At 67.0% G+C, this 11,594-nt stretch overlaps 2 protein-coding genes across 2 annotated transcripts; both read left to right on the top strand.

Annotated features, from left to right (window-relative positions):
* The first annotated feature begins 28 nt into the window (after nt 1-28).
* CHLRE_01g001100v5 (uncharacterized protein) lies at nt 29-4,697 on the top strand. Its single transcript, XM_043058087.1, has 9 exons — nt 29-396; nt 608-673; nt 885-1,273; nt 1,498-1,660; nt 1,846-1,956; nt 2,135-2,272; nt 2,470-2,780; nt 3,075-3,153; nt 3,350-4,697. Exons 1-9 carry the CDS (start codon nt 112-114, stop codon nt 3,851-3,853), a joined length of 2,046 nt encoding a protein of 681 aa, XP_042928001.1. The 5' UTR covers nt 29-111; the 3' UTR covers nt 3,854-4,697.
* A 1,351-nt stretch (nt 4,698-6,048) lies between these two features.
* On the top strand, nt 6,049-11,544 carry CHLRE_01g001000v5 (uncharacterized protein). Its single transcript, XM_043058086.1, has 10 exons — nt 6,049-6,350; nt 6,416-6,469; nt 6,592-6,787; nt 6,966-7,138; nt 7,319-7,888; nt 8,185-8,667; nt 8,768-9,328; nt 9,524-10,138; nt 10,428-10,928; nt 11,046-11,544. The coding sequence occupies exons 1-10, from the start codon at nt 6,256-6,258 to the stop codon at nt 11,239-11,241; spliced, it is 3,444 nt and encodes a 1,147-aa protein (XP_042928000.1). The 5' UTR covers nt 6,049-6,255; the 3' UTR covers nt 11,242-11,544.
* Nucleotides 11,545-11,594: the final 50 nt, after the last annotated feature.

The raw sequence follows: 11,594 nt of genomic DNA, 5'->3' as shown, positions 1-11,594 counted from the left end.
GCAACATCTCCAGCTTTTAAACCTTATTACTGTACTGCGATATTTGTGTGGAACTTTGTAGTTGCTGTGCGAGGTATACTGTATCATTTACATACGGAGAACACTTGCGCCATGTCCAATGCCAACGCGTTCTCGCTGCTGACTGGGGCAGAGGCCCAGCTGAATAAGAAGAAGAAGAACAAGAAGCCCGCCCAGGCGAATGGAGCGGCCCCTGCTGCGCCCGCTTCTTCCCAGCCCGCTGCAGCGCCCGCGCCCGTCGCGGCCCCGACGCCGTCCCTCCCGCCGAGTGACCTGGTCGTAGGCGTGAACGAGGCCTGCGCTATATTCGAGCGGGCAGCTCGTGAGGCTAAGTCTTCTTCAGACAAGGTTAAGCTCTGGAAGGAGTGGACGCGCCTGGTGCGTGGCCAAAGTGGGCAGATCGGTCGTTAGGGAAGCTCACTCGGCACAGTTCTGGTCGCGCCGATCGCTGCAGCGATAAACGTCTGTACTTGTGGTGGCAATTTGCAACACCGCCTGGCCTTTGCTGGGCTCGGGCTAGGGACACGTCCCGGCATGCTGCAGCTGGGTTGCCTGGGCTGAATGCCCTTTCCTCGACCTGTTTGCGTAGGCGAACGATAAGGCTTCCAAGCTCAAGTATGCGGATGCTGACGGCGTCAGCCTGGACTTCAAGCAGGTAGAATAGGAAGGCCTAAGTTGCTACTTCCGTGCGCTCTGGAGTGGGGCACAGACTGCATCAGGCAGAAGGGACCAAAGCATGTCAGCTGGTTTCTTCAGCTGCTGCTGCAGATATCCCGGAAAGAGGGGCCTTGTGCTGCGAGAGATCCCTTGCCATGCACATGCCCTTGACGACGCCGACGAAAGCGTTTTTTTGTCGACGGCCGCAGGTTATCCTGCGCTGCAAGGCGCTTGAGATATGCGCGGCGGGCTGCATCGGCTCGCCGCTGTCCGCGGACAAGGAGGGCGTGCTGGCGCAGATGCTGGCGTCCTTCCTGCCCAACGACAACGGCGCCTGCAACGGGCTGGCCAACCTGCTGGTGCGCCTGTCCACCACGCTGGCCGACGACGCCCCGGACACGCACGGCGCCGCACAGCGCACCGTCACCAACGTGGTGCAGGCGCTGAAGGCCGCCGCCAACCAGGACCCCGCGGAGCTGGAGGCCGCCAACCCGGTGGCCAGCTGGCTCAGCCGGGTCAACACGCTGGACAAGGAGATTGGCCGTCAGCAGGCGCTGCTGCAGAAGCTGGGCGCGGCCAACAAGGGTGTCGTCACCCGGTGCGTGGCCAGGCGTGGGTTGGGCGAGTGAGCGGGCGCAGTGCCAGCGCCGGAGCTATGGCAGAAGCAGGCACAGTGGCCCGAGAGGGGCCGGGGCGTCTCTTGAAGGCTAGCTGGGTGCATTTTGCAATGGCGATTGATTGCAACTGATTGCCCCCATGCCGTGATAGTCGGCTTACCTGGCCCGCCTGCCTACCTGCCTGTGCCTCTGCCCACCCGCGCAGCGAGACCGCCAACGTGGCGCGGCACCTGGTGAAGCTGCAGGAGGAGAAGTTTGACATGCTGCAGCCCGAGGCCATCCCCGCGGCCCGCGCGCCCAGCGGCGTGCTGGGCGCCTGCCTGCGCTCCGTGGACGAGCTCAAGGCCGTCATCGCAGGCCACCTCAAGGTGCGCGGGGGTGTGGGGGAGCGCGCGGCATAAGGGCTGTGGGCGGAGGCGAGGTGAGGGGACAGCACCGCGGGGTCTGGGCTGCAAACTCCAGGAGTACAGAGCGGGGTATATGCTGAGCTGCCCGGCAGGGCGCGCGAATGACGCCCTTGACTTCCCCCTGCACCCCGGGCCGCGCCCTGTAGGAGGCGGAGTCCAAGTCGTCGGGCGCGCCTGCGCTGGACCCGGCTTCCCGCGCGGCGCAGGCGGCCGGCTACAAGCGCGAGGAGGAGATCCTCACGGCGCAGGCGGCTCAGGTGCGGGCCGCGAAGAAAAGGGGGCTGTAGAGAAGGGCGGCTGGAAATTGAGGAGAGGCATGTGCAGCCGGCACAGGGCCCAAGCCGTACTGGTTTGCCGGGCCTGGTATGGAGCATGTAAGTCTCGGACAAGGCCCTGAAGCGCCTCCGCCTGCCCCTGCCTTGTGACCCCGGGCAGGTGTCGAGCCAGATCCGCACCCTGGAGGCGCAGCTGCAGTCGCTGCGCGCCCAGGCGGCGGAGATCGACGAGAAGCGCCAGGCGCTGGGTGCGCGCCAGCGCTCCACGTGGGAGAGCGGCAGCGGCGCGGGCAAGAAGGTGCGAGGGGGCGCAGGCTGGGGAGCTCATCGGCCGTGGCCACACAGGCACCGATGGGTCACGCCTCTGGTACCCTGAATGCTGAGATGTCGCCTGCACGGGGAGGCTTGATTGGAGAGTGGACATCTGGTGACGGCTTAGCCGAGCAAGCAAGTCGTGCGTACTCACACCTGGCTGCTGTTTTACGTGTCGTGCAGGCGGCCCCAGCTGCTGCCTCGCTGACGCCGGCGCACTACCGCGAGGCGCTGCACCTGGCGGAGGGCCTGGCGGGCCTGGCCGACCCGCGCCGCTCCGCCTCGGCCAGCCCTGAGCAGGTGCTGGCGGTGCAGACGTCGCAGGTGAACAGCCCGGTGGACTACGTGGCAGCGGCGGAGGCGATGCTGGGCGTGGCGCTGTCGGCGCTGGGCGAGGTGCCGGCCAAGCTGGCGTTCTGCCGGCAGCGCATGTCGCAGGCGTCCAAGCTGGCGCAGCTGGGCGCGGTGGCGGGCAAGATCCTGGAGGACAGCAAGTGGGTGCGCGGGAGGAGAGGGGGAAGGGGCGGGAGGAGTAGCGGCTTGGGATGGCGGGGAAGTACGTGTGCGTGCGGGTCTACGTACTGGGCGCGGATGATGTGACATGAAAGGAGTCGCGTACCCAGGGGGGGCGAGTGTAGCACACTCCCAGCGAAGGTCACGTGGGTATTGACAGCATGTGCGCAGATGTGTGCGGGAGGGCTGCTAGGAGCGTCCGTCGGTGGATTACTATCCTCGCCACCGCCGCCGCCTGCTCCTCACCTTCATGCTCTGCGCTACCCGCACCACAGGCGCCAGTCGGAGGAGGCGGAGAAGCTGATGGCGGACACGCTGCGGCTGGCGGAGGAGCTGGTCAGCACCGCCACCACGGTGAGGCAGCTGGGCGGGGGTAGGGGTAGGGGCGGGTACAGCGGCGCATCTGGGGCAGCGGCTGCAGAGACACCGTTGGCAAACAGGGGAGGTATGTTGGCGTGGTGCCGCTGGTAGCTTGAGCAGCTGTACCGCCGCGTGCGCTCCTCTGTTGCGTCCTGACGCGCCCCTTCCCCCACGAACTGGGCCCGCCCAGGTGCGCGCCGACTCGCACAAGCGCTACGACGCCATGGCGCGTTTCAACCCCGAGAAGGCCTCGGTGGTGGCGGCGCACATTCGCAACATCGACGCCCTGAGCGCGCAGGTGCAGCAGCAGTACGCGGTGGTTCAGGCCTCCGCCAACGGCACCGCGCCGCCGCCCGCCGCGCCCGTGCCCGCCGTGGTGCCGGTTGTCTCCTCCGTGCCCGCCGCCGCGGCCTACGCGCCGGCGGCCCCCGCCTCCGGCGCTCGTGCGCCAGCGGCCAATGGCGGCGCTGCCGCTACGCCCGCGCCGGCTGCTGCTGCGCCGGCTCCCCGCCCCGCCGCGCCCGCGCGGACGTGGGGCAAGATGGAGGTGGTGACGCCGGTGTCGCTGGGCGACTCGTCGCTGCCCACGCCAGCGGAGGCGTTCAAGGGCGGCCCCTCCACGTCAGCCGCCGCTACTGACGCCGACGGCTTCAAGGCTGCCGCCGCCAAGAAGAACAACCGCCGCAAGGCCTAAGCCTGCCAGCCACACGGCGGGCGGGTGGCGGCGGGCGGCTGCAGCTGTGTGGAACGCAGCCAAGGAGCGGCACCGGGTGTGCTGCACGCCAACCAGACAGCGGCCGTCATGACTTTGTGACGGGACCGGTCGCTCCACAGGACTGGGGGCGACTGCTGCTGGCCTGGCCGGCTGATTGCTTGGGGCAAGGCATGCGACAGCGCGGACCAGGTGAACCAGTATGGCCGCCGCGAGAGCATGGGCCTCAAAAGCTGTGCGGGACGAGGGAGGGCGCGGGGCCTCTGTTGGCCTGCGACTTGCATTGGGAGCGCGCCTAAAGGCGCTGCGAGATGCTCCCCACGGGAAAGTAGATGATAGGGATGTGACGCGGACACGGCTGTCACAAGCGGCTGGATAGTACACTAGGTGTTAGGCTCTTCGGGACGGTGCTTGTCGTGTCTGTGTACACTGAATATGTTGCGGTGTCGGTGTTGGTGCCATCTCGGGTCCTCTAATGGTGTGACGCAGCGAGCGAGGCAGCGAGCGGAGACTGACGGCTGGGACTGAACAGGCGCGCGCCCATTGAGAGGCGTGGCGCTCTGGCTGGTGATGGCGGTACGCGGTTGCCTGCAGTGTGCACAAACCGTACCAGACGGAGGCAACCAGGGAGGCAACCCTCCTGGACAAAATTGACTTGTTACAGTTTGTGATCGGTGGATGATGCCTCACAGCCTCGGTGTCGTGCATCCTGGCCTACATGTGAGACGACAAGGAGGCCCGGTCCGATGGGACTCATCCCTACTCATCCGCGTGGCGCACAGCAAAGGAAGGCCGGGCCCCAGCCCGCCTGTAACCCGCCGTACAGCACCCAAGCTGTGTAGCCCAAGCGGTACAGCGCCACGTAGGCCCATTCACCCGCTGAAGTTCTCAAGCGCTCGAGGGCACCGTACAGGGGATGGACATGCATGCACAGCTAGCGCGTCCCACAGTCATCCGACAAGGCCGCAAGGGTTAAGGATGCGGATTACAATTGAAGGGACAGCCCGACAAGCGGGGGCACGCCGTACCCACGCCGCGAAGGGCCATCTGCGACCCAGAGAAACAACACCCGCCCCCTGGTTGGCTGCCGACCTTCATAGTGTTACGCACATGAGTCGAAGCCAAGCCGAAGCCCGCCAAAGCCCCACCGCCACGTAACACCCCTCATCTCGTTTAGGTCTTTTGGCGGCAGCACCAACGCACAACAAGGCGCGACAGGCCAGAGGTCTGCCGACATCCCCATCAAACGCAAGCACCACACATTTTCTCGTCGGCGTCACAGACGCGCAATGTCTTGGCCCGGAGGCCCATGTCCGGAAACGTCGGTGCCGAGGCACCACAAAGGGAAACCGAGCCGGAAACTGACCAAACCACCAGTACACCACAACACCTCGCCACGGGCACACCGCCCTCCACCCGCCCCACCAGCGAACTAGACCGACCCATCAAACAGGCACGCGCGCGCCCGGAGGCGAACAGGAGCACCAGCCGCCCGGGCGCCCGGGCAACAGCCGCCCGGGCACTCACAACCCGACACCCGGGACTACCCGACCAGCGTCACCTGATGCCTAACGGTCCCTGAACCGCCATGCTACGAACGGCACCCGCAACCTAACTATCTGCTGAGCCAGCAAGGCCGCCGGTGGAGACGACGGCGGGCCAGGCGGCACGAGGAGAGGCGCCGAGGAGCACCACGGAACATCGAAGCTTGCGCCGGGCCACGAGCGACCACCAGGGCCACCCGTAACCTGCACACACGAAACCAAAAAGCGACCACAGAGCAGAACGAGCGCGGCCGGCCACCCAGACGCGGCCAGCCGCCACAGAACGCGCGATGCCGAAAACAGGGCGCGACGCACCCACCCAAGGCCGAAGCCATCCAAACCAAGTCGTAACCAAGTCGTAAAGCCTCACAGAGCCCGCAAAAGGCTACAAAAAGTTAGTAACGAAAGCCAAAGCCGCCAACGAAAATGTTGTGCGCTTCCTCACGAGCCGAGGCTCGTAAGGCTAGGGGCTGAGCCCTAGAGGCTTGTGTGTCTGAAATCTTATCTCTGGATTGTTATGGCGTCACCTGCGCTGTCTTGCTCCACAGGGATAAGGGGCGAATTTTCGGGGGGGGGGGGGGGGCAGCTGTGAACCTCTGTGAACTGTCTGCTGAGCTGTCGGCGTCTGTCTTTCTTTCTGTCGTTGCGCAATTGCACTCTGCACATACGTTACAAACACGCCATATAACACACGGCACAAACACCACTGCTCTGCCTTTAAGCCCTCTCGTGAGAACTGCGACCTGAACTGCGACACGACACAATGCGCATTCTTCTTAGCCTAGTGCTAGCCTGCATGGAGCCCTTTCACCGACCATGCTTGTCTAAAATGTAGTGGAGATGGGTAAAGTGACTGCTGCGGCAAGGGAGAAGCTCGAGCGTCTGCGAGTTCAGGGCCGAGATGGCGCGAACCAGAAGGAGGTGTTTATCTGCTGGTGAGGGCGATCTTCAGCCAATGCTTCTGCAACAAGGATATCATAACGAATGACAATCCTTGTAGGGATATCGAGAACGCGCGGCCGCCCCTTTCCCTACCCGTCGCTGTCGTGGAGAGGTGAGCTTCCGGACCGCAATATTTCGGGCCCGAGCCTCAACACACCAGCCAAATTTCCCAGGCAGACCCAATTGACAACCCCTGCGCCATCCCCCTCCCGCCCCTCCCCCGGGCTCCGCCAGGGCCATCACCAACGCCTTCCAGTACCTCCAGCGCCGCAAGCGGGCCGGCTTCGTCGCCTCCGTGAGCTCCATTTCGCTCAGGGACCTGGTGCGGACCTACGGCCAGTGGCAGGTCGACTACCTGGTGGGGGCGGTGGAGACGGTGCTGGCGCCGGGAGGGACCAAGAGCGGCTCCACGGACGCCAAGCTGCTGCAGGTGCGGCGCGGTTTTGCACCCTGTGGCCTGTTGCCAGCAGGGAGGAGTTGACGCCAGTAGTTTTGCCCTGGATGCACACGCTACTGGGACACGACAGTGCCCATGTGTGTGCCCATTCCGCACACGATGAATACCCATCCCCAATGCCTCCCGACACCTGCCCGCCTGGGCCCCACAGCGCGTCAACGCCTTCATCCAGGCCCAGTCCGCCTCCGGCGCCGCGCCCCGCAGCGTGCTGGTGCTGCTGACCGGCGACGACGATTTCACGGCCGCGGCGCGCGCGGCGCTGGACGCCGGCATGGAGCTAGAGCTGCTGCACCCGGGCGTGAGGCACACCAGCGGCAGGCTGCTGTGAGTGTCTGGTTTCCGGTGCAGCCCGGTGTGCCTTTGCGAGTTTGCGGTGTGCAGTGCAGTGCTGTGTCGTCAGGGCTGTTGTGCGAGAGGCTGGGAACGCAGTCGCACCGTGCATACGTGATGCCCCTCTGCCCTCCTCTCTGCCCTCCTCTCTGCCCTCCTCTCTGCCCTCCGCAGCTCCGCGGTGACGGGCCGCGCCAACGCCTGGCACGCCGACTTCCACGACTTCCTGGAGTACTGGACCACCAGCAGCACAACCGCCAGGGAGGCGCTGGGGGCGCCGCCCGCACCCGCCGCCTGTGCTGCCGGCCTGCCGGGCAGTGACAGCGCAGACAGCGACAAACTCCAGGAGGAGCTGCGGGCGCGGCTGGGACCACCAGGGGGGAGCGGGCAGGCGGCGCAGGTGCAGGCGGAGGCTGCAGGCGGCAGTGGAAGCGGCAGCGGCGGTGGCCGCAAGCGGAGGCGCCCGGCTGACGACAGCGACTGCGAGGGGGCCGCGGCGGCGGGGCACAGCGGCAGCGCCACCGAACCTGCTGCTCCTGCGGCTGTTGAGGCGGAGCCCGAGCCCGGGGCCGAGTCGAGCGGCGGCGGTGGCGGCCTGGCGCCGGCCTGCTTCCGCCTGCGGCTAAGCCGGCTGCGGCCTGTGCGGCGGGCGGCGGACCCGGGTCGGGCGCTGGCGGCTGCGGGCGACTGGCTGGAGCAGCAGCGGCGCAGCGGTGGTGACGTGTACCGCGGCCTTGTGAAGCTGTGAGTTAGGGGGGACGGAGAGGGCGGGCCGGTGGGTGTAGTGCACGGTGGCGGGGGTAGTGATGGTCCTGCAGCTGAGCAGCTGGCCGTTTGCCGGTCATGTGCGGGAGTATGTGGGCTGAGTGGACATTCCGCAGGCACCTGTCGGCGCACTGTCTGGGCGCACCGTCTCGCCCCGCCTGTCCTCGAGATGCTTGGGCGCAAAGTTGGTTAGATCGCAAGCACTGACTAACCCAACCCGCCTACCCCTGCACTGTTCCGGATTCGGACCACGCCCCACCCCCAACCCCCCACAGCGCCGGCGAGTGCGGCTGCCAGCTGGCCATGGGCAGCAGCGCCAGCGCCCGCAGCACCAGCGGTCTGGCCGGTCTGGGTCGGGACTGCTGGCTGCGGCTCAGCTGCGGCCACGACGTGGGCGAGGACGCGGAGCACTGCCGCCGCGTCGCCAAGCGGGCGTGGCACCGCTTGCGGCAGGAGCTGGAGGGGGCGCTGGCGCAGCAGGCGGTGCTCGCGCTGGGGCGCGGCACGGAGCCGACAGCGGTGGCGGGAGCGGGGGCGGCAGGGCCGGCGGGGGCGGCAGCGGTGGATGTGGCAGTTGCAGGGACATCAGGGGCCCCAAAGACTGCTCCTGCTGCCGTACAGCACGTGCAGCTGTACCTCGCCAGCCTCCCAGCGGTGTTGGGCGCGGCAGACCGGGCGGCGGCCCTGCAGGCTATGGGCGACTGGCTGCAACACCAGAAGGCCCGTCGCACGGCGTGCTATAAAGGCCTGTGCCGCATGTAAGGTCAGGGCATTGCGAGCCACAAGCAAAGCCGCCTAACGGTTGGGCACTGTAGTATCCCGCACTTTTAACTTACCTCACCCGATGATCTGCTGCAGGACCGCCGGCCGGGGCTGCACGCTGGAGGTGCCCTGCAGCCACGGATCAGGTCTCCACCAGGCTGCCACGGCGTCCATCATCCTTCGCTTGCAGCCCGGCAGCAGCCGTAACCCGGTGATTGCGCTGACGGCCGCCCTCGAGCGCCTGCGGGGAGCACTGAGCCAGGCCTGGTCCGGGGCAGTTCAGGCGGCCGAGAGGCTACAGGCGGCGCGCGCCAGGACGGGGCCAGGAGCGGGGACAGGCACGGCAGCCCGCAGCAGAACCCCGCGCATGCTCGTTGGAAGGGCAGCCGCTGGCAATCAACTGCCTCCGCGTGCGCCACCGGTGCCGCCTGGCTCCAGTCTGGAGGTCCCACAGGCGGCAGCGGCGAGTACGAGAGCGGGTCCGGCAAAGCCGAATGGCTCCGGTCCTGGCCGGATCATGTTTGTGCGTTTGGCCAGCATTGAGGGCGTCATGGACATGCCGCTGTCGCAGCGCGTTAGGGCCGTGCGGCTCTTCTCTGACTGGTTGCAGTTACAAGTGGCCCGCCATGCCCAATGCTACCTGCAGCTGTGCAATGCGTAAGTTTCACCAAGGGGTACCGTACACGCGTTTCTCGTCCATGGGCAAACGTGTTTGAATGCGTGCCACCATTAAGAAGCCGTGTAGACACCACTCAACCTAAATTCATCACCGTCACGCAAAAGCCACGTTGCAACAACCGCGCCCGATCCCTGACCGTCCCTGACGCGTGCGCAACCTGCTGCGTCACACAGGGTCGACCAGTGGGGCTACCGGCTGGTGGTTCCCACCTGTGGCGGCTGCGGCCAGCAGGACACACCAGCCCTCATTCTCTCCCTCAAGCGCGATGTGCCCAACCCTGAGTGCACGCTGGGTACCGCCAGTGAGCGCCTCCAGGAGGCTCTGAACACGTTGTGGCAGCACTGGCGGCAGTCCAAGGACTGCGCCAAGGAGACGAGCACGCCAGCGGAGGCCTTCACGTCAGCCGGCGCCGCCGACAACCTCCCCGCGGGGCTGGAGGCGCGGCTGGCACCAGGGTCGCTGGGCAAGGCGGTGGCCGCAGGTGGCGGTGGCCGGAAGCGGAGGCGCCTGGCTGACGACAGCGACTGCGAGGGGGCCGCGGCGGTGGGGCACAGCGGCAGCGCCACCGAACCTGCTGCTCCTGCGGCTGCTGAGGCGGAGCCCGAGCCCGGGGCCGAGTCGAGCGGCGGCGGTGGCGGCCTGGCGCCGGCCTGCTTCCGCCTGCGGCTAAGCCGGCTGCGGCCTGTGCGGCGGGCGGCGGACCTGGGTCGGGCGCTGGCGGCTGCGGGCGACTGGCTGGAGCGGCAGCGGCGCAGCGGTGGTGACGTGTACCGCGGCCTTGTGAAGCTGTGAGCTGGGGGGGGGGGGTTGGGTAGGCCGGTCGGGTGTAGCGCACGGTGGGGGGGGGGGGGTAGTGATGGTCCTGCAGCTGAGCAGCTGGCCGTTTGCCAGCCATGTGCGGGAGCATGTTGGCTCAGTGGACACTCCTCAGGCACCTGTCGGCGCACCGTCTCTCCCCGCCTGTTCTCGAGATGCTTGGGCGCAAAGTTGGTTAGATCGCAAGCACTGACAAACCCAGCCCGCCTACCCCTGCACTGTTCCGGATTCGGACCACGCCCCACCCCCAACCCCCCACAGCGCCGGCGAGTGCGGCTGCCAGCTGGCCATAGGCAGCAGCGCCAGCGCCCGCAGCACCAGCGGTCTGGCCGGTCTGGGTCGGGACTGCTGGCTGCGGCTCAGCTGCGGCCACGACGTGGGCGAGGACGCGGAGCACTGCCGCCACATCGCCAAGCGGGCGTGGCACCGCTTGCGGCAGGAGCTAGAGGGGGCGCTGGCGCAGCAGGCGGTGCTCGCGCTGGGGCGCGGCACGGAGCCGACAGCGGTGGCGGGAGCGGGGGCGGCAGGGCCGGCGGGGGCGGCAGGGCCGGCGGGGGCGGCAGCGGTGGATGTGGCAGTTGCAGGGACATCAGGGGCCCCAAAGACTGCTCCTGCTGCCGTACAGCACGTGCAGCTGTACCTCGCCAGCCTCCCAGCGGTGTTGGGCGCGGCAGACCGGGCGGCGGCCCTGCAGGCTATGGGCGACTGGCTGCAACACCAGAAGGCCCGTCGCACGGCGTGCTATGAAGGCCTGTGCCGCATGTAAGGCCAGGGCATTGCAAGCCACAAGCAATGCCGCTTGACGATTGGGCAAGGTTCGTAGGCCCCGTGGCGTTGCTGAAACTTAAACTCCGGAAACATCCCGATGCCGCGCCGCAGGGTCGCTGACCGGGGCTGCAAGCTGGAGGTGCCCTGCTTCCGCAAGTCCGCTTTCTGCCGGCCTGTCGTGTCCTATGTCACCCTCGAGTGTGTGGCCAGCGGGCAGGTCCCGGAGACTGCGCTGGCGACCGCACTCGCGGACCTGCGGGAAGCGCTGAGCGGAGCGGGAGGGGCCATGGCGGCGGGTCCGGGCTAAGGGTATGGGGCCCATGGTAAGGGGCGGGTTGGCGTAGTCCGGTTGTGTGCAGTATGACTAATCAACTGGCGGACAACGTTTGTTACAATCACATCGCCTGACTGATGCAGTTATATGATGTAGCAACTGTCGCTGGTGGGTGGTTTTGTATGCAGGTAGTGATAATCCAATTGGTGACGGGGGGATCGCGCGGCGCGGAGGAGCAGGATGTGCCGTGGATAATGACGAGTGCCGACGACAGACAGTTGGCTGCTACATGCACCACGGCCTGGTCATCTTCTCCTGGTCTCGGAGTTAACCGGGGCCCTTGCCCCCCTCCCTCGTCCAGGCGCCGCACCGCACCCGCACGGAGA

The sequence above is a fragment of the Chlamydomonas reinhardtii genome, chromosome 1 (assembly GCF_000002595.2).
Source record: "Chlamydomonas reinhardtii strain CC-503 cw92 mt+ chromosome 1, whole genome shotgun sequence".
In the NCBI taxonomy this organism is placed as follows: domain Eukaryota; kingdom Viridiplantae; phylum Chlorophyta; class Chlorophyceae; order Chlamydomonadales; family Chlamydomonadaceae; genus Chlamydomonas; species Chlamydomonas reinhardtii.
The sequence above is the reverse complement of the archived record's forward strand: the minus strand, read 5'-3'. Positions and strand labels throughout refer to the sequence as shown.

Coding starts and splice junctions, on each gene's coding strand:
- CHLRE_01g001100v5 (XM_043058087.1), top strand. CDS start 112: ATGTCCAATGCCAACGCGTTCTCGCTGCTGACTGGGGCAGAGGCCCAG. Junction 2,273..2,469: donor GCAGCGGCGCGGGCAAGAAG/GTGCGAGGGGGC, acceptor CGTGTCGTGCAG/GCGGCCCCAGCTGCTGCCTC. Junction 2,781..3,074: donor AAGATCCTGGAGGACAGCAA/GTGGGTGCGCGG, acceptor CCCGCACCACAG/GCGCCAGTCGGAGGAGGCGG.
- CHLRE_01g001000v5 (XM_043058086.1), top strand. CDS start 6,256: ATGGGTAAAGTGACTGCTGCGGCAAGGGAGAAGCTCGAGCGTCTGCGA. Junction 6,351..6,415: donor AAGGAGGTGTTTATCTGCTG/GTGAGGGCGATC, acceptor CAATCCTTGTAG/GGATATCGAGAACGCGCGGC. Junction 9,329..9,523: donor TACCTGCAGCTGTGCAATGC/GTAAGTTTCACC, acceptor TGCGTCACACAG/GGTCGACCAGTGGGGCTACC.